The sequence below is a fragment of the Carcharhinus amblyrhynchos genome, chromosome 1 (genome assembly GCF_965287045.1).
Source record: "Carcharhinus amblyrhynchos chromosome 1, sCarAmb.v2.hapA, whole genome shotgun sequence".
In the NCBI taxonomy this organism is placed as follows: Eukaryota; Metazoa; Chordata; class Chondrichthyes; order Carcharhiniformes; family Carcharhinidae; genus Carcharhinus; species Carcharhinus amblyrhynchos.
The window spans coordinates 32,735,339-32,757,128 of NC_137324.1; the positions used below are offsets into that span (position 1 = coordinate 32,735,339).

General features: G+C 43.8%; 2 protein-coding genes across 3 annotated transcripts in view; one reads left to right on the forward strand and one right to left on the reverse strand.

Annotated features, from left to right (window-relative positions):
* Positions 1-17,218, reverse strand: part of cfap53 (cilia and flagella associated protein 53) — a 46,864-nt gene extending 29,646 nt beyond the window's left edge. The window contains exons 1-3 of the mRNA XM_080197530.1: positions 17,033-17,218; positions 7,470-7,696; positions 1,417-1,590 (exon numbers count right to left, since the gene is read on the reverse strand). Of these exons, the coding sequence (XP_080053656.1) occupies positions 1,417-1,590; positions 7,470-7,696; positions 17,033-17,104 (473 nt within the window). The 5' untranslated portion in view covers positions 17,105-17,218. The remainder of the gene's footprint in view (positions 1-1,416; positions 1,591-7,469; positions 7,697-17,032) is intronic.
* A 298-nt stretch (positions 17,219-17,516) lies between these two features.
* The window catches only part of ska1 (spindle and kinetochore associated complex subunit 1), a 36,291-nt gene continuing 32,017 nt past the window's right edge, over positions 17,517-21,790 (forward strand). The window contains exon 1 of one of the 2 annotated variants that reach the window (XM_080197542.1): positions 17,517-17,603. The gene's annotated coding sequence lies outside the window, so the exon portion shown is untranslated. Of the gene's footprint in view, positions 17,604-17,711; positions 17,751-21,790 lie in introns of those variants that run through there. The other variant, XM_080197551.1, reaches the window with a different exon arrangement.

A 21,790-nucleotide genomic window follows, 5' to 3' on the forward strand; every position in this document is an offset into this window, starting at 1 on the left:
CGGCAGAGAGTAGGTGTCAATGGGTGCTATTCAGATTGGCGGTTGGTGACTAGTGGAGTGCCGCAGGGATCGGTGCTGGGGCCTCAGCTATTTACCATTTATATAGATGATCTGGAGGAGGGAGCTGAGTGTAGGGTGTCGAAATTTGCTGATGACACAAAGATAAGTGGAAAAGCAAATTGTGCGGAGGGTGTAGAAAGTCTGCAGAGGGATCTAGATAGGCTGAGCAAGTGGGCGAGGGCCAGGCAGATGGAATACAATGTTGGCAAGTGTGAGGTTATCCACTTTGGCGGGAATAATAGTAGGAAGGACTACTACTTAAAGGGCGAAAAGCTGCAGCATGCTACGGTGCAGAGGGACCTGGGGGTCCTTGTGCATGAGTCGCAAAAACCCAGCCTACAGGTGCAGCAGGTGGTCAGGAAGGCAAATGGGATGCTGGCCTTCATAGCTAGGGGGATTGAATATAGAAGTAGGGAGGTCTTGCTGCAACTGTACAGGGCACTGGTGAGGCCGCAGCTGGAGTACTGTGTGCAGTTTTGGTCGCCGCACTTGCGCAAGGATATTTTGGCCTTGGAGGGAGTGCAGAGGAGGTTCACTAGGCTGACAGCGGAGTTGAGGGGGTTGTACTATGAAGAGAGGCTGAATAGACTGGGCTTGTACTCGTTGGAGTTTAGAAGGATGAGGGGGGATTTTATTGAGATGTATAAGATGATGAAGGGGATGGATAGGGTAGAGGTGGAGAGGTTCTTCCCGCTCAGAAAAGACAGCAGGACTGGAGGGCACAGCCTCAAGATAAGCAGGGGGCAGTTTAGAACAGAGTTGAGGAGGAACTTCTTCACTTAAAGGGTGGTGAATCTCTGGAATTCTCTGCCCGTTAAAGTGGTGGAGGCTACCTCGCTAAATATACTTAAGATGCGGGTAGATAGGTTTTTGCTAGGCAAGGGGATTAAGGGTTATGGGGAGAAAGCGGGAAAGTGGAACTGAGCCACTTCAGATCAGCCATGATCTTATTGAATGGCGGGGCAGGCACGAGGGGCTAGATGGCCTACTCCTGCTCCTACTTCTTATGTTCTTATGTAGAACTTCTGGCATAAGATACATATCCCATATTATAATTCAGAATGTAAACCATCAGGTAACTAACTTAAAACATACAAATGTATTTAAAAACCCAAGACACGCCGAGAATTCAGGTATGCACAGAGTCACTCAGTACCTCCATCACAAGGCAAGCACTCAGCTGCATTAATAATCCCAAAAAATTCTATGAATTTTAGCATTCTCTTTTGTTCTATTCTCTTCATGTCAATCCACTTTTTAAGTGAGTTTTTGAGGTTGCACAAAAGCTGTGTTTCTTTCAGTAAAAACAAGGATACATTCCTCAGATCGATAGGTCAGTCCCATATAAAATATTACCTGAATTGCTGATCAAGCTTTTCTGCAACTAGTTGTTGTCGTTCTTTCTCCCTTTTTATCTTCAAGTCTTTTACATGTTGTCTGATTTTTGCTTGTCGCTCTAAAGGTGTTTCTCCCATAAGGGACAGTTGCTTCATGTATTCATTTTCTTCAGCTTCCAGAAGATCTCGTAGCCTCAAACAAATAAAAGAAAATTGCGTTTATGAGAAGTTACCATATCAATTGCCAATGAACAGTGGTTCCACACATAGAAATTTCTATTCATTATAGGACAGCTTTACATTTTTTGCTAAAACAAATACACATTGAAATGAAGAAAAGATTGATTGAACCAAAAAAGGTGATCTGATCAAAAAGTAGTGAAAAGTGGTGAGTTGGTGGAAGCATTTAGGGAGAATATTCCAAAGCGTGAATTATGGGCAACTGGATGGCAAAGTGGCAGGGAATATGCAGGAGACTGAAGTAGGAGAAATTAAGAGTTCTGGCAGGATGGGGAAAGAGAGTAGAGCAGATTGTCGAGATAGGCCATGAAGGGATTTAAAAATAAGGATGTGGTTGACTCTTAACTGCCACGGAAATGGCTTTGCAAGTCACCCAGTTCAAGGGCAATTTGGGAAGGGCAACAAATCCTGGGCTTGCCAGTTGTGGCCACATCCCAAGCAAAACAATAAAGAGAAAGAAAGGCAGCCAATAATTCACCCGCAATGCAATCTTAAATGACTGAACTGAATTTCATCTTTATAAGTATATTTTATTAATGTCTGAATTAATTTTTGTTTGTATTTAGTTAGCAACTTTTACTTGGTAACTTACAGCAATGTTTTTGTCATAAACTAACCTTTATCCTGTTGAAGACGAAAATTTTACTGCTTTTTTTTATAAAGCATTTGCAAATTAAAAGGGAGCTTTTAATTCACACAGACATTCTTAACTCGCAGACCACTTTGAGGAAATAGCTTTTACATGGTTGACAAAGTCCCTCAAGGTAGGTTGGTACAGAAGATTAAAGCTCATGGGATATGTGGTCAGGTATCTAGATGGGTAGAGAACAGGCTTGCAAAGAGGAGTCAGAGAGTAGTAGTGGAGGGGTCCTTTTCTAGCTGGAGGTCTGTCACTAGTGGTGTGCCGCAGGGCTCGGTACTGGGGCCTCTTCTCTTTGTAGTGTATATAAATGATTTGGAAGAGGGAGTAGGTGGTGCGATCAGCAAATTTGCTGATGACACCAAGATGGCTGGATTGGCGGGCAGTGAGGAGCAGTGTCTGGCAATACAGCAGGATATTGATAGGCTGGTTGATTGGGCAGATGCATGGCAAATGGAGTTTAATCCGCATAAATGTGAGGTGATGCATTTTGGCCGGAATAATGTAGGGGGGAGTTATATGGTAAAGGGTAAGCCCATAAGGAGTATAGAATCCTAGAGTAGTATAGAGCATAGGATGTCCCAATAACAGAGGGAGTAGGGGGTGTGAGTGTGGTTGGTGGCGTTACGGCAAATAGGGTCCAGGTGAAGGCTGGGATGAAAGCACTTTATCTGAATGCACGAAGCATTCGGAATAAAGTGGATGAGCTGGTGGCGCAGATCGACGCAAATGGATACAATCTGGTGGCCATTACAGAGACGTGGCTGCAAGGTGACAGGGACTGGGAGCTGAATGTACAGGGCTATCAAGTGTTTAGGAAGGATAGGCAGGAGGGAAAAGGGGGGAGCGTAGCTCTGCTGATTAAGGATAGCATCAAGGTGGTAGCAAGGGATGATATTGGAGCCAAGGAGCAGAACGTGGAATCGTTGTGGGTGGAGATTAGGAACAGCAAAGAGAGGAAGACGCTGGTGGGTGTCGTCTATAGGCCCCCGAATAATGATCTGGAGGTGGGGCGGGCTGTTAACGTGCAAATAAGTGCGGCGTGCAGGAATGGGACGGCCGTAGTTATGGGGGATTTCAATCTGCATATTGATTGGTCGACCCATGTTGGACGCGGTGGGCTCAAGGAGGAGTTCTTGGAATGCTGCCGGGATAGTTTCCTGGAACAGTGTGTGTTGGAGCCGACGAGGGAGCGAGCTATCTTGGATCTGGTATTATGTAATGAGGCGGGTAGAATTAGGGACCTTGCGGTGAAGGATCCTCTTGGGGAGAGTGATCATTGTATGGTGGAGTTTCTGGTGCAGATGGAGGAGGAGAAAGTGGGTTCCCGGACACGCGTACTTTGTTTGAATAGAGGGGAGTACGGTAGGATGAGAGAAGAATTGGCGAATGTTGACTGGGGGAGCGCGTTGGAGGGAGGGTCTGCTGAGGAGCAGTGGAGGATCTTTAAGGAGATCTTTCTTGGTGCTCAGCGGAAATTTATTCCGATGGTCGAAAAGGACAGTAGGAGGAGAGGTAATAAGTCGTGGATAACGAAGGAGGTGAAGGAAAGTGTTAAATTAAAAGCGGAGGAATTTAGAGTAGCTAAGAGTAGTGGGCGAGAAGAAGATTGGGAGAGGTTTAAATGTCAACAAAGATTGACAAAGAAGTTGATAAAGAAGGGTAGGAGAAACTATGAAGCTGGGCTAGCGCTTAATATAAAAAAGGATAGCAAGAGTTTTTATAAATATATAAAAAGGAAGAGGCTGGCTAGGGTGAACGTTGGTCCTTTAGAGGATGAGAAAGGGGACCTAGTGGTAGGGGATGGGGATATGGCTAAGGTATTGAATAACTTTTTTGTTTCTGTCTTCACAGAGGAGGACGTGAATAATTTGCCGGGTGTTAGTGATGGAAAGGTGGTAGGACTGGAGGGTCTCGATGACATTACTGTTACTAGAGAGGTGGTGCTCGGCAGACTGGAGGGGCTGATTGTGGACAAGTCCCCAGGACCGGGTGGAATGCATCCGAGGGTTCTGAAAGAAATGGCGGAGGTGATAGTGGATGCCTTGGTGGTTATTTTCCAGACGTCGCTGGATTCCGGGGAAGTGCCGGAGGATTGGAAAACGGCTAATGTTACACCGTTGTTTAAGAAGGGTGCCAGGCAAAAGGCGGGGAATTATAGGCCGGTTAGTTTAACGTCTGTGGTAGGTAAAATGTTAGAATCTGTCATTAAGGAGGAAATTGCGAGGCATCTTGAAGGCAATTGCTTGATAGAGCAGACGCAGCACGGTTTCATTGAAGGGAAGTCGTGTCTGACAAATTTACTGGAGTTCTATGAGGATGTGTCTAGGGTGGTGGATAGAGGAGAGCCGGTGGATGTGGTCTTTCTGGATTTTCAGAAGGTGTTTGACAAAGTACCTCACAAGAGGTTATTGCAGAAGGTCGAGGGACATGGAGTTGGGGGTAGGGTGTTAGCGTGGACAGAGGATTGGTTGTCAAATAGGAGGCAGAGAGTGGGGGTCAACGGGTGCTATTCGGATTGGCGGATGGTGACTAGTGGAGTGCCCCAGGGGTCGGTGCTGGGGCCTCAGCTATTTACCATTTATATAGATGATCTGGAGGAGGGAACCGAGTGTAGGGTGTCGAAATTTGCTGATGACACCAAGATTGGGGGAACGGCAAATTGTGCGGAGGTTGTGGAGAGTCTGCAGAAGGATCTAGATAGGCTGGATGAATGGGCCAGGAAATGGCAAATGGAATTTAATGTTGGCAAGTGTGAGGTGGTCCACTTCGGTAGGAATAATGGTAGGAAGGACTATTACTTACGTGGCGAAAAACTGCAGCAGGCGACAGTGCAGAGGGACCTCGGGGTCCTTGTGCATGAGTCGCAAAAACCCAGCTTGCAGGTGCAGCATGTGGTCAGGAAGGCGAATGGGATGCTGGCCTTCATAGCGAGGGGGATTGAATATAAAAGTAGGGAGGTCTTGCTGCAGCTGTATAGGGCATTGGTGAGGCCGCAGCTGGAGTACTGTGTGCAGTTTTGGGCGCCGCACCTGCGCAAAGATATTTTGGCCTTGGAGGGAGTGCAGAGGAGGTTTACTAGGCTGATACCGGAGTTGAGGGGGTTGAACTATGAGGAGAGGCTGAATAAACTAGGCTTGTACTCGTTAGAGTTTAGAAGAATGAGGGGAGATCTCATTGAGACATATAAGATGATGAATGGGATGGATAGGATAGAGGTGGAGAGACTCTTCCCGCTCAAAAAAGACAGTAGGACTAGGGGGCACAGCCTCAAGATAAAGGGGGGGCGGTTTAGAACAGAGTTGAGGAGGAACTTCTTCACTCAAAGGGTGGTGAATCTCTGGAATTCTCTGCCCGTTGAAGTGGTGGAGGCTGCCTCGCTAAATATTTTTAAGACACGGGTTGATGGGTTTTTGATAAGAGAGGGGATTAAGGGTTATGGGGAGAGGGCGGGAAAGTGGAACTGAGCCACGACAGATCAGCCATGATCTTATTGAATGGCGGGGCAGGCTCGAAGGGCTAGATGGCCTACTCCTGCTCCTATTTATGTTCTTATGTTCTTATGAATCGCAGCGAGACCTGGGGGTGCAAGTGCACAAGTCTTTGAAGGTGGCAGTGCAAGTGGAGAGTGTGGTGAAGAAGGCCTATGGTATGTTAGCCTTTATAGGAAGGGGTATTGAATATAAGAGCTGGAGTCTAATGTTGCAGTTGTACAGAACGTTGGTTAGGCCGCATTTGGAGTACTGCGTCCAGTTCTGGTTGCCTTACTACCGGAAGGACGTGGAGACTCTGGAGAGAGTGCAGAGGAGGTTTACCAGGAAGTTGCCTGGTATGGAAGGACTGGGGTATGAGGAAAGATTGAAGAAATTGGGGCTCTTTTCCCTTGAAAGACGCCGACTGAGGGGGAATCTAATAGAGGTATATAAGATTATAAAGGGTATAGATAGAGTAAACAGAGGTAAGCTATTTCCTATGATAGAGACACATAGGACAAGGGGCCATGGACTTAAGGTGAGGGGGGAGAGGTACAACACAGATATTAGAGGGAGGTTTTTCACACAGAGGGTAGTGGGGGTATGGAATGCTCTGCCAAGTAAGGTGGTGGAGGCAAACACGCTAGAGTCATTTAAGAGTAACTTAGACAGGCACATGACTGGGTTGGAGATGGGTGGATGTCGGAGATTGTTTTAAATAAGGGTCATTAGCATTGGGGCGTCCCTGGTAATGTAATTGGATATGGTATGATAATAATGTTTTTTCTCTTTTCATTCACAGGTTTTAAGTTGGTCCGCCTCGTGTCCAATGAGGGGCATACACACGATGGGTCGTACTGGGGCTGCTCTTGGTTGTTCGAGATTGGCCTAGTGCTTCATGTCGTTAGTGTGTGCCTAAACCGGACCAGATACTGGGCAAGACGACAGCTCAGTGACTATCATTGATTGCTGTGCAGACACATGGATTTGAGCCGGTGTCTGTGGGAGTTTGCGCATTCTCCCCGTGCTTGCGTGGGTTTCCTCCGGGTGCTCCGGTTTCCTCCCACACCCCAAAGATGTGCTGTTAGGCTGATTGGCAGGAATAAATTGTCCCTAAATCAGATTCCCTCAATCTGGATGGCCATAAGACATTAGACAGGGGTCGTGGGTGGAGAGGGGGACTGGTGGTGTTGAGATGGCGGTGCGGGCTCGTTGGGCTGAAGGGCCTGTTTCCCGGGCTGATCTTGTTCTTTGTTCTTTGACACAATAAAGTATTCTTTTAAAATGTCATAGGCTCATATATTTATATTTCAAGGAGGTTTTTTTACAAATTAGCATAAGTTGCCATTATCCAAACAAAAACAAAATATTGAAGATGGTGGAATCCCGAAATAAAAACCGAAAATACTGGAAGTAATCAGTATGTATTGCAACCAAACTTTTACTATTCCGTCTGCCACGCAACTTGGAGCAGGCGAGGGGCGGACAATGGGAAGTTCTGTTGGCCTTGGGTGGAATTTTACTGTTTTGGGATGAGCGGGATCATAATATCCCACCCTATCATTGTGAGGAAAGAGATGGTTTCAGGACTGTGACATTTCATCAGCACCCATTAGGCATGTCTGTCTCTCTTACATACACAAATAAAAATTCTACTGATTAATCCGTGGTTTAATTTTAACTTCAAAATCCATTCAGCACCTCTATAATTTTGTTTACCTTTCTCTCCTTTGTATTATGTCTTCTTCGTAAAACTCCATAGCCCTTCGGACCATATACCTAATGTTGCCCTTTAATTGCATTTGCTCTTCTTGTAGTGAAATATAATTCTGATTTTCAATCACTTTGCGAGCGCGTACAAACTTTGCGTATTCTTTGGCAATTAAATCCCGTTTGAACTCCTTCATCACATCTGTGTTTATGGTGCTACCATGAGATTTTGCTACCTGCAAAAAGAAAAAAAATTATAAAATTAGAAAAATTATCACAGAGTTACCTTACAATTACCTCCCACCACCAAAAAATCATATCATAGAACCCTACAGTGCAGAAAGAGGCCCTTTGGCCCATCGAGTCTGCACCGAACACAATCCCACCCAGGCCCTCCCCCCACATATTTTATCCATTAATCCCTCTAACCTACACATCCCAGGACACTAAGGGGCAATTTTTTAGCATGGCCAATCAACCTAACCCACGCATCTTTGGACTGTGGGAGAAAACTGGAGTACCTGGAGGAAACCCACGCAGACACAAGGAGAATGTGCAAACTCCACACTGACAGTGACCCAAGCTGGGAATTGAACCCAGGTCCCTGGAGCTGTGAAACAGCAGTGCTACTGTGCCGCCCAATTAGTGGCACAACTTTGAATGACTGAAGGTCTGGCTTTAAATCCAGTCCTGTTTGTTATCTCTGCTGATAAAATCTGAAGCTATTATGCTATGTCAATTTACATGACACACTGTTTGCCATTCTAGATGACTAGTGGAGTGACTAGTAGAGTGCCCCAGGGGTCGGTGCTGGGGCCTCAGCTATTTACCATTTATATAGATGATCTGGAGGAGGGAACCGAGTGTAGGGTGTCGAAATTTGCTGATGACACCAAAATTGGTGGAAAGGCAAATTGTGCGGAGGGTGGGGAGAGTCTACAGAAGGATCTAGATAGGCTGGGCGAATGGGCCAGGAACTGGCAAATGGAATTTAATGTTGGCAAGTGCGAGGTGGTCCACTTTGGTAGGAATAATGGTAGGAAGGATTATTACTTACGTGGAGAAAAACTGCAGCAGGCGACGGTGCAGAGGGACCTCGGGGTCCTTGTGCACGAGTCGCAAAAACCCAGCTTGCAGGTGCAGCAGGTGGTCAGGAAGGTGAATGGGATGCTGGCCTTCATCGCGAGGGGGATTGAATATAAAAGTAGGGCGGTCTTGCTGCGGCTGTATAGGGCATTGGTGAGGCCGCAGCTGGAGTACTGTGTGCAGTTTTGGGCGCCGTACTTACACAAGGATATTTTAGTCTTGGAGGGAGTGCAGAGGAGGTTTACTAGGCTGATGCCGGAGTTGAGGGGGTTGAGCTATGCGGAGAGGCTGAATAGATTAGGCTTGTACTCGTTAGAGTTTAGAAGAATGAGGGGAGATCTCATTGAGACGTATAAGATGATGAATGGGATGGATAGGATAGAGGTGGAGAGACTCTTCCCGCTCAGAAAGGATAGTAGGACTAGGGGGCATAGCCTCAAGATAAAGGGGGGGCGGTTTAGAACAGAGTTGAGGAGGAACTTCTTCACTCAAAGGGTGGTGAATCTCTGGAATTCTCTGCCCGTTGAAGTGGTGGAGGCTGCCTCGCTAAATATTTTTAAGACGCGGGTTGATGGGTTTTTGATGAGAGAGGGGATTAAGGGTTATGGGGAGAGGGCGGGAATGTAGAACTGAGCCACGACAGATCAGCCATGATCTTACTGAGTGGCGGGGCAGGCTCGAAGGGTTGGTTGCCCTACTCCTGCTCCTATTTCTTATGTTCTTAGATTGGAGCTTTCTGCTTACCTTCTCAATTTGGATCTCCCTGACTCTGCTAGCCATTACCCTGGGATATCAACTATTACAACAGCACAACAGTACAATCAGTAATTCAAAGGCCTGGACTTTTGATCTGGAGAAAAGTTCCAAGTCCATCAAGCAGTAGGGGAATTTAAATTCAGTTAATTAAATTAAATCAATATAGGATAAAAAGCGAGACTCAGTAACAGTATCCATGAAACTACTGGATTGTCATAAAAACTTATTTGATTCACTCCAGGACTTTAGGGAAGGTAATCTGCCACCTTTATCCTGGCTTGGTCACATGTGACTGCAGACCTTGAGCAGTATTGTCAACTCTTTGATGCTCTTCAAAATAACGGAGTGAGCCATTTAGTTATATCAATATTCTGCAAAAAACTGTAGCAAGAGTAAAACTGGAGAAACCTGGCATCGACCTCAACATCGGACATAACGAAGGCACAGAGAACAATCTATTCTGCAAACTCCTGAGGCAGGATTTTGGACTCACAGCAGCTAGAAACCAAGGTGAATAGGAACCAAAAAATAGCCCCGCTGGCCAGCTGAGTTTCCCAGTTCCAACCAATATAGAGGAGGTAGGGTGACTGTACAACAAGGCTACTCATCCGCACCCAGGATGGAGCTGATGCAACTTTTAAGAGCCTGTTGAGGCCAAATAAAGGAATGTGATGGGACTTCCATCAGCCTCCACGTTTAGGTCATAGAGTCATAGAGGTGTATAGCATGGAGACAGGTCCTTCGGCCCAACCTGTTCATGCTGTTCTTTCTTTTTTAAAACTCCTAAGCTAATTCTAATTGCTAGCATTTGGCCCATATCCCTCTATACCCATCGTATCCATGTAACTATCTAAATGCTTTTTTAAAGACAAAATTGTACCTGCCTCTACTATGGCCTCTGGCAGCTTGTTCCTGACACTCACCATCCTCTGGGCCCGATTTTACCAAAAATTCAATCGCAGTAAATTCGGGTGTCGGGCCTGTAATGCGATCTGCACCCAAAACCGAGCAGATCGCGCCTTTACTGACACCCGATTTGGGTGCGGATCCGGTCCGCGCCCCAATCGGACGGCCTGATGATGTAAATGCATTAGCATGCTGTGGGTGTCTGATGGCACCTCCCTGACTTCTTCAGAAGAAGGGCACTTGAAATGAGGTTGGTGTGCCATGTTCTACATGTGCCTAGCCATTGCTGCTCTGCACCCATGGCTAGTGAGATGGAGTGCAGGACCTCAAGCACACACAACAGAAACTGTGGGTTCTGTTGGACATAAGTCTCCAAGGTGGTTGTCCCTTTCCATGGAGACAGCCAAGAGCTAACATGCTGGAGCCAAGACAGCATACAGAATGTGGACAGGCTCCTCCAGCCTTTGGTCCACTCTGCAAACAGCCTATGGCAACTCTTCGTGATGATTCCCTGCCTATCTCCACATCACTAAAAGGTCCCTTAAAGGGCAGGGGTTAGTGGCTCATGGTCTGTTTCGGGCTCAGCAGCTGCCTGGTCTCCAACAGTCCTCTCCGATTGTCAAGAGACTGTCTTGACCAGTTCAGACTTGTTATATACAATCTTGTCCAGCAGAAAGACAGAATGATTGAATGTAAGGGCACTCGGTGAATCAAATATTCAGAAGCATGCATAGCTATTGTCTGCTGAGCCCTTCCCCGTAAGTGATTAAAAAGTCATTAGTCCTGCAATTAATAGGAGATGGAGAGCTTAAAAGTGCCTGCCACAGATCCAGTGTTATGTCCTATCTGCCAGTTACGTGTGACATACACTTGCACCCTTAAACATCTTGATGCCTTTATGAGTATTGATTTACCCTGTAAGAAGTCTCACAACACCAGGTTAAAGATCAACAGTTTATTTAGTAGCACGAGCATTCAGAGGGCTGCCTCTTCATCAGGTATGTGTAAATATTCAGGAAAAACTCACCTGATGAAGGGGTAGCATTCTGAAAGCTTGTGCTACCAAACAAATCTGTTGGACTTTAACCTGGTGTTGTGAGGCTTCTTATTGTGCCTACCCCTGGCTAACGCCAACATCTCCACATCATAGATTTACCTTAGCAGGGCAAAGCACAGCAGATCATTCATCCTTTTCCTGCATGGGAGACTTTTTTTTTAAATTGACGTCAAGGGCATTAACTACCCTGGTAAGCTCCTCCCAAGTTGCCCTAGTCAGATGGGAGAGCATCCAAAAGAAGCAGGATCTTTTCATGTATTCATTCTTTGGACATGGACATCGCTGACTGACCAGCATTTATTGCCCAACCCTAGTTGCTCTTGAATTGAGTGGCTTGCTAGGTCATTTCAGAGGGCAGTTGAGAGTCAACCACATTGCCATGGCTCTGGAGTCACATGTTTTTCATTTGATTTGGTTTGATTTATTTGATTTGACTTATTATTGTCACATGTATTAGTACATAGGGAAAAGTATTGTTTCTTGCATGCTATACAAAGAAAATCATTCATAGAGAAGGAAAGAAGAAAGTGCAGAACGTAGTGTCACAGTCATAGCTAGGATATAGAGAAGATCAACTTAGTGCGAAGCAAGTTCATTCAAAATTCTGATGGCAGCAGGGAAGAAGCTGTTCTTGAGTCAGTTGGTACCTGTCCTCAGACTTTTGCATTTTTTTCCCAACAGAAGGTGGAAGAGAGGATGTCCAGGGTGCATGGGTCCCCTTTGTGGAGTCGCTACATTCTCTTCACAACTTGGTTTCCTGCCTATCTTTGTATCATCAGTAAATTTAACAACCACACCTTTGGTCCTTTCATCTAAGTCATTAACATGAATTGTAAAATGTTGAGGCCCCAGCACTGATTACAGCTGCACACTACTCGTTATATCTTGCCAATCAGGAAAACAGATCAATATAGATGCAGAAGTATACATTTAGTGGAATATTTAAGAATACATAGAATGAATACATTCCAATGAGAAAGCAAAATTCCAAGGAAAGGGCCTACTATCTGTGTTTGATTTTAAAAAATTAAAGATGTTATCAAACGTAAAGAAAAAGGATATCATTCTGCAAAGATGGATGGCAGGTCAGGGGATTGGATGGAATACTAAAAAAAGGCAATGGATGACTTAAAGATTAATAAAGTGGTAAAAACTAAAATATAAGAGAAAGCTAGATAGTAAGAGTTTGAGCATCAATTCAATAAGTCTGGGGAATTCATAACGGAAAATAAGGAGGTGACAGATAAATTGAACAGCTATTTTGCATCGGTCTTCATAAGAAGATGGGAATAACATCCCTTAAATAATTGTTAACCAGGAAGGGAAAGAATAGAGGAACTTAAGAAAACTACAATCACCAGTAAAGCGGTAATGAGCAAATAGTTGGAATTGTGAACTGGAAAGACCCAATATTTCCAATATTTATAACTAATCAATCTTCTAACCATGGCAATATGTTGTGTTGTAGATAACAAGCTTTTACTTTCCACGATAACCTTGGACATGGAAACTTATCAAATGCCTTCTGGAAATTTAAGTACAATACATCAACTGGTTCTCCTTTATCCACTGCACATGTGACTTCTTGATTTGCCTTTTTCACAAAACCATGTTGGCACTGCCTGACTACCCTGAATTTTTCCAAGTGTCCTGCTATAAAACTTTAATAACAGCTTCTAAAATTTTCCCTATGACAGATGTTGTAGCTTTCTGTTTTCCTCCCTTTTTGAATAAATTAGTTGCATGCACTATTTCCAATCTAATGGGACATTTCCAGAATCTAGGGAACTTTGGAAAATTAAAAGCACATCAACTGTTTTCCTCGTCACTTTTTTAAGACTCTAGGATAAAGTCCATCAGGACCTGGATCTTTCCAGTTCACAATTCCAACTATTTGCTCATTACCGCTTTACTGGTGATTGTAGTTTTCTTACGTTTCTCTATTCTTTCCTTTCCTGATTAACAATTATTTAAGGGATGTTATTCACAGCTTCTTACAAAGACCGATGCAAAATATCTGTTAAATTCATCTGTCACCTCCTTATTTTCGATTATGAATTCCCCAGACTCATTGAATTGATGCTCAAACTCTTACTATCTAGCTTTCTCTTATACTTTAGTTTTTACCTCTTTATTAATCTTTAAGTCATCCATTGCCATTTTTTAATATTCCATCCAATCTCCTGACCTGCCATCCATCTTTGCAGAATGATATCCTTTTTCTTTGTGTTTGATAATATCTTTAATTTTTTAAAATCAAACACAGATAGTAGGCCCTCTCCTTGGAATTTTTCTTTCTCGTTGGAATGTATTCATTCTATGTATTCTTAAATATTCCACTAAATGTATACTTCTACATCTATATTGATCTATCCCCTTAAACTAATTTGTCAGTTTACTTTAGTTAACTCTGCTTCTGTGCTCTCATAATTGCCCTTATATTTAAAATACTCATCTTGGATCCACTCTTCTCTCCCTCAAACTGAATGTGACATTCCATCATAGGTAGTTTGGTTGACTTCAGAATGTGCTATTCTAAGAAACTATTTCAAAGGCTTCTATTAATTTTTCATCTAGGCTATTTTTGCCCTTCTGAATTTTTTTTCAGTCTATATGTAGATTAAAATCCCTGGCGATTATCACCATACCTTTCCATTAATCTCTGTCGTATTGTTTAGTTACAACTAGGGTGTCTGTACACCACTCCCACAAGTGTGATGGAATCCATTCCACTTGTATATAAGAATATAAGAACTAGGAGCAGAAGTAGGCCATCTGGCCCCTCGAGCCTGCTCCACCATTCAATTAGATCATGGCTGATCTTTTTGTGGACTCAGCTCCTCTTACCTGCCCGCTCACCATAACCCTTAATTCCTTTACTGTTCAAAAATGTATCTATCCTTGCCTTAAAAACATATAATGTGGTAGCCTCAACTGCTTCACTGGGCAGGGAATTCCACAGATACACAATCCTTTATGGATGAGTGCCACTTCAACAGCACTGAACAAGTTTGAAACATCCAGGCCAAAACAGGCCAGTTGACTGGAATCCCATTCACAAACATTCACTCTCTCCATCATCAATTTACAGTGGGATCACCACCATCTCCTTCTAATCCAAACACAATTCTTCTTTCAAACTGACTTTCCTATTAACTTTCCTTTACTGATACCAAGTTAAAATTCTTGAAATTCACTCCCTAACATGACCTGTGGATGTACTGACACCACATGGACTGCAGCAGATCACCAGTATTTTCTCAAGGGCAATTAGCAATGAGCAATAAGTACTGACTTACTAGTGATGTTCACATCTAATGAAAGGCCAGAAAAAAAATCAGAAAAGGCGATGTCATTGGATCCATATTAGGGGGCAAGTTCTTGGGAACATGTTTTCAGATTGTCTGTGTTGTCCCTCATGAAATGAATTGTAAATTGTTTAAGATCAAAGATTACTTAAACTGAAATCTACTGATTCAAAAGGTAGCTGCCACAAGTCACATGATCCACAGGATTGTACACAGCTCCTGGAAATTTCACAACAGCAACGACAAAACAAAAGCAACCCTCATCGGTGTGGAATCTCACACCTCCTTTATGAGGACATTATGAAAAAGAAACCAGGAATTAGTAGATGGTCAGTTTCCCCAGTCGAAACTATAACAAAGGCAGAGGTGCTATGAACCACCATTTATCTCATAAAGAAGATAATGGATTTGATCACTGCCATAGGGCAGGGTAGCGCAGTACGGCAGCACGATAACACAGCAGGGAGGATGCTAGCATAGTGGTTAGCACTGCTACGTCACAACTCCCAGGACCTGGGTTCAATTCCCAGCTTGGGTAACTGTTTGCATGGTTTTTGCATATTCTCTCCATGCCTGTGCGTGTTTCCTCCAGCTGCTCTGGTTTCCTCCCACAGTCTGAAAGGTGTGCTGTTTAGCTGCATTAGGCATGCTAAATTCTCCCTCAGTGTACCTGAACAGGCGCCGCAATATGGCGACTAGAGGGTTTTCACAGTTACTTCATTGCAGTGTTAATTTAAGCCTACTTGTGACACTAATAAATAAATAATAAATAAACTGCTCATTAACTTGCAATTGCCTCATTAATGCTCCAACTTTCTGGCCTTTGGAACACTTCTAATATTACATTTTGAGACTCATAAGTCATTCTGCTAATGTATCTCCAATCTGCAAGATTTAACAGCAAGACTGCAGGTTGACAAAGCAGTTGTCCGTTTAACTGAAAGGGTGGGATTTTTTGGCTGTGCTCACCCTGAAACCGGAAAATCCCGTCTGAGGTCAGTGGATCTTTCCATGATCCGCCCCTCGCCAGCTCCAATTCCCGAAGTGGGCATGATGGTAAAATTCATCCCAAAGTTTCTGATGGTGTCTACCAAGTTAAGTCTATACAAAGCAATTTCATCGTCCATTTTAAAGAAACTCTACACTACTATATTCAGCTTGGAACTCACTGGAAATTTTCTTAGCAGGAAGACTCCAACCTTTGGACTTTGATATTTTTGAATTCTGGAAATCACATGAACCAATATTCATTAAAGTGATTATTTTACTGTTAAGTTATTCATAGTCTGTTTTCTATCCATTATTGTATATTTGTGTGTGTGTGTGTGTGTGTGTGGTTATGATCACCCCTGTCCCATCACCTGCTGTATGAATGTGTGAATAAATTAACTTTATTATGTAAAAATGTTTGCTGCGAATAACTCCCACAGTCTGAAAGATGTGCTGGTTAGGTGCATTGGCCATGCTAAATTCTCCCTCAGTATACCTGAACAGACGCTGGCAACTAAGAGATTTTCACAGTAACTTCATTGCAATGTTAATGTAAGCCTATTTGTGACACTAGAGTTGAGGAGGAACTTCTTCACTCAAAGGGTGGTGAATCTCTGGAATTCTCTGCCCATTGAAGTGGTGGAGCCTACCTTGCTGAATATATTTAAGTCACAGGTGGGTAGGTTTCTGATAGACAGGGGAATTAAGGGTTATGGGGAGAAAGCAGGAAAGTGGAACTGATCCACTTCCGATCAGCCATGATCTTATTGAATGGCGGGGCAGGCTCGAAGGCTAGATGGCCTACTCCTGCTCCTATTTCTTACGTTCTTATAAACTTTAAAAACTTAAAAAAACATAAACTGAGGTTTTGGAAAACATGCCACTGCCCATATAAAGACAATTTAAAAGAAAATTCCATTTAATGATGATAGTGAGTAGATAGAAGATTTGAAATTGCCTTTCTCTCACTCGATCATAATATGCCACTTACATACAATGTTCTGCACAGAAACAGGCTCAATTGGCTAAAAGTTGTAAAATTTATGTACTTGTGTCACAAGTAGGCTTGCATTAACACTGCAATGAAGTTACTGTGAAAATCTCCTAATCGCCACACTCCAGCACCTGTTTGGGTACACAGGGAGAATTTAGCACGGCCAATGCACCTAACCAGCACGTCTTTCGGACTGTGGGAGGAAATCAAAGCACCCGGAGGAAACCCAGACATGATCAGGACATGCAGACTCTGCACAGACAGTGACCCAACTTGGGAATCGAACCCGGGTCCTTGGCGCAGTGAGGCAGCAATGCCAGCCACTATGCCACCGTGTCACCCTGATGCCTAACACCAGCCTCCCCTACCCTTCTACACCAAATCCCAACAACGTTTATTCCTTCTCTGATTGACAGAGTGCATGTCTCCCTTCCCCTCTCTCCCTCTCTCTAGGTTACCCGAATCTGTTACTTACCAAACCCACAGAGCAGGGAGTTGGGCCTTTCACCTCCCTGCCGCAATTACTTTTTTGACATTTAGCAGCCATTGTCAGTTTCTCGCACTCTGTCAAAGAGGGATCAGTAGGGGATTTGTCAGAGCCCAGCAGCTCTAACCCCACGCTCAGCACTAACCCCAACACCGGGTCCGGTGACAGCGGCGGGTCCGGTCACCATAGCAACAGCCGAACACACACGCCGTCCGCAGGTTTCCCGGGAGATGCCGCCGCGTCGCCATAGCGACGGGACCAGGCCGGATTGTATTTCAATCACTGTCCGCTTAAAACAAAAATCCGGGGTTCAATTCGTTTCTAATATTTCACTTTGTAATTAATTTTAGTATTAACTAGCGGATTATTCGGTTTTTATTTAAAGTCCGTTTTCGCCGGTGAAGCGTGATTTCATTCACATGGCATCGCGAGACATCTCGCGAATGGGCGGGAATTTCAAACAGGCGGAGCCGTTACCGGAGCGGCTTTAAATATAAGACGTCTCCATAGAGAGGGTTTACTGCTGACCTCAGACAGAAATTAGTAACTGCATGAGCTGGTAATTTGTTTAATGGTTCATATTAATTCTGGGACTCTTGAATAAACTAACCTTGTGATTTAAAAACATTCGCTGCGAGTAATTTGAATAGTCGCGGCCTGAGGTGAGCTTTGCGGCCTCTTGGTCTGTGGGAGCCTCAGGCTGTGAGTGAATGAATGGCGGGGGGGTTGCTACCCGTGCCGATTCTGTTAATTTAGTTTATTTTGTTTGTGTTCCAAAGTAGGCTTGCATTAACACTAATGAAGTTACTGTGAAAAATCTCCTAGTCGCCACACTGGCGCCTGTTCAGGTACACGGAAGGAGAATCTAGCATAACTAATGTACCTAACCAGCGTGACTTTCAGACTGAAGGGGCAAACGGGATCACCCAGAGGAAACCCATGTAGACATGGGGGGAATGTGCAGACTCTGCACAGGCAGTGACCCAAGCTGGGAATCAAACCTGGGTCTCTGATGCTGTGAGACAGCAGTGCAATTAATGTGAAAATCTCTTTGTTTTCACACTCTGGTGCCTGTTCAGGTACACCAAGGGAGAATTTAGCATAGCCAATGCACCTAAACAGCATGTCTTTCAGACTGAGGGGGTGGGGGGAAAACCAGAGCACCCAGAGAAAACCCATGCAGACACGGTGCGAGGGTGGTGTGCTGACTCTGCAGACAGTGACCCAAGCTAGGAATCAAACCTGCGTCCCTGGTTCTGTGAGACAGCGGTGCAGTTACTGTGAAAATCCCTTTGTTTCCACATCCAGTGCCTATTCAAGTATACGGAAGGAGAATTTAGCATGAACTCTCCTCCACCTCCACTCCATTTTCATTTATTTCATTCCTTCTTTTCATTAATCCACTTTTGTTAGTTTATTATTTCCCCCCATCGTGACCATTCTTTCAGAATCTACCTGGTCAAATCCTATTTAAAATTTTATGTTTCTATCAGATTCACTCTCACTTTTCTAAATGCCAATGAATATATACCTAACTGATTTAATCTATCCTCATATGACAGTCTTGCCATCCCATGAATCAGTCTGGTAAATCTTCACTGCACTAAGGACACCAGGTGTGGCCTCACCAATGCCTTTACAATTTCAGTACAACATCCATATTCCTATAATCAAATCCTCTTGATATGAAGGTCAACATACGATTGCCTTCTTTACTACCTGTTGTGCCTGCACACTTACTTTCAGTGACTAGTGCACGAGGACACCAAGGTCTCACTGAGCATTCATCTCTCTCAATTTACACCCGTTCAAATAATTTCTATTATTGCTACCAAAAGTGGATAACCTCATTTATCCACATTAAACTTCAAATGCTCATTCATCCAACCTGTTCAAATTATGCTGAAGCATCTTTGCATCTTCCTTGTAGCCTACTCTCCCACCAATTTTGTCATCTGCAAATTTGGATATAATACTTTCATATTTCTAGCATCTGCAATATTTTACTTTTATAAGATATTTTGAGGTCATTGTCTGCTATGAGGGCTATGGGCCTAATGACAAGCCAGCCAATGTATAAAGAATTGCAGCCCTAAGATTGTGGAATGGAACATGAGATTGTAAAATAAGAATGCCTTTCACTCATTTAATGCTTTTTACAACCACCAAATGTCGCAAAAGTGCTGTGAGCCAATGAAATGCTTTTGAAATGATGAAATTGTTCTAATGTAGAACATGTAACTGCAATTTGCACACAAAAATCTCTCAAGCAGTAATATTATAATCACCAGAAAATCTTATTTTTGTGATGTCGATTGAAGGATAACTTGTGGCCAAGGTACTGAAGGATATCTCAGACAAAAACAGAAAATGCTGGAAAATCTCAGCAGGTCTGTGGAGACAGAATAGAGCGAACATTTTGAACCAGGATGACCCTTTGTTAGAGCTGAAGACAAGGCAAATAGAACAAGATTTATACTGAGGAGGTGGGGGGAGCTGTAATAAATAGGGATGGCATGGACTAAAGGACAAAGGGAATGTGACTGTTGATAAAGCCTAGGAGTGGTGCTGATAGCATTCATTAAGAAATCGCAATGTGTAAATGGCAGAACAAAGGTGCGGAATGTAGGAATGTGGCAGATAGTCCGAGAGGGTTGGGGGAAGCAAGATGAAGTAGAAAAATAAAGTAACAAAAATGGATTAATAAGATGAAAAGGAATAAAATAAATGAAAGTGGAGTGGAGGTGGAGGAGAGAGTTCATGCTGTGAAGTTGTTAAACTCAGTGTTAAGTTTGGAAGGCTGTAAAGTGCCTAATTGGAAGTTGAGGTGCTGTTCCTCCAGTTTACGTTGGGCTCTCAGCAATCTCATTGCTGGAATGGACTAAATGACAGTACAGATGGGAATCCATTCAAGATCTGCTGCCTGCAGGCTGGATCTAAGGCTGTCTCCTCCTTTGACGTTGAGCTACAGTTTGCAGAGGAGATTTGCAGCTGCACAAACTTAGAGACCAAGTTCTAAACCATTGTCAACTTCTTCATTAAAGCGTACAAGGGGTTGGCCTTATAAGACAGTGGCCCTCTTACCCCAAACCACCCCCCCCGCCGAATCCCAACGTGCTCTGTTAGCTTCACTGAATGGACCACATCATCCACAGCCCTGGCATGAGTCTGTAGACACAAGCTCTCTACTCGGAGCTTTGACATCAAGTAAGTCCCAGGAGAGCAAAAGAAATACTTCAAGGATATCTTCAAAACTTCCTTGAAAAAGTGCTACATCCCCATCAATACATGGGAACCCCTAGTCCAAGACTGCCTGAAATGGAGGAAAAACATCTAGGTAGCATATGGTCAAGGTTTGGCCCTTTGATCAAAATGAATAAAGATGGGAAATGACCAGGCTGGAAGAGAATAAGGGATTGGCGTACTTGATTTTTTAAAATTTTTTACAAATACCTTGTGTATGCTCTTCATTCAGCTTTCCTACTTGATCCACATCATACTTATCCTACAGCGCTTTAATGTGATATCATGGAACTACAAAAATCCTTTATTCTGCACTGTTGAAATTCAACACCACCAAAATATTTTGTTTACATATCTTGTGATCTGATTGAAGGGATATTGCATCGCGATCAAATCTAATAAGTCTCATATGGTATGATCAGGCACCTACTGAGTACATACATACTGAAAATACTTAAAGAAAAGCAGAGGTAGTGCCTAATCCTTATTATGACCTGATGTGGAGATGGCGGCTTTGGACTGGGATGTTGCAGTAAGAAGTCTCACAACACCGGGTTAAAGTCCAACAGGTTTAATTAGTATCATGAGCTTTTGGAGCACTGTTTCTTCATCAGATGAGTGTCACCTGATGAAAGAGCAGCACTCTGAAGCTCGTGATACCACATAAACCTGTTGAATTTTAACCTGGTGTTGTGAGACTTCTTAGGACTTGCCAGCAATATATTCAGATATCTTTATTACTCTAGCCAGACAATCTGCCTACATATTTCAGATTGTGGCACAGGATCTCCTGTGTAAAGCCTTGTGTATTTTTTAGCCTGATGGCTGCAATGTGAAATTAGGCCACTTGAGAGCAATATGCACCTTGTGAAATAATTGACTGGTGCAAGGTGCTGAATTTTTACTGTTAAATTTGCTGTGCAATCCAAATTTACCACTGTTGACTCCTGTATATGGAGTGAGTATCAGACCAGGAAATGGCAAATGGAATTTAATGTTGGCAAGTGTGAGGTGGTCCACTTTGGTAGGAAGAATGGTAGGAAGGACTATTACTTACGTGGCGAAAAACTGCAGCAGGCGACGGTGCAGAGGGACCTCGGGGTCCTTGTGCATGAGTCGCAAAAACCCAGCTTGCAGGTGCAGCAGGTGGTCAGGAAGGCGAATGGGATGCTGGCCTTCATAGCGAGGGGGATTGAATATAAAAGTAGGGAGGTCTTGCTGCAGCTGTATAGGGCATTGGTGAGGCCGCAGCTGGAGTACTGTGTGCAGTTTTGGGCGCCGCACCTGCGCAAGGATATTTTGGCCCTGGAGGGAGTGCAGAGGAGGTTTACTAGGCTGATACCGGAGTTGAGGGGATTGAGCTATGAGGAGAGGCTGAATAAACTAGGCTTGTACTCGTTAGAGTTTAGAAGAATGAGGGGAGATCTCATTGAGACGTATAAGATGATGAATGGGATGGATAGGATAGAGGTGGAGAGACTCTTCCCGCTCAAAAAAGACAGT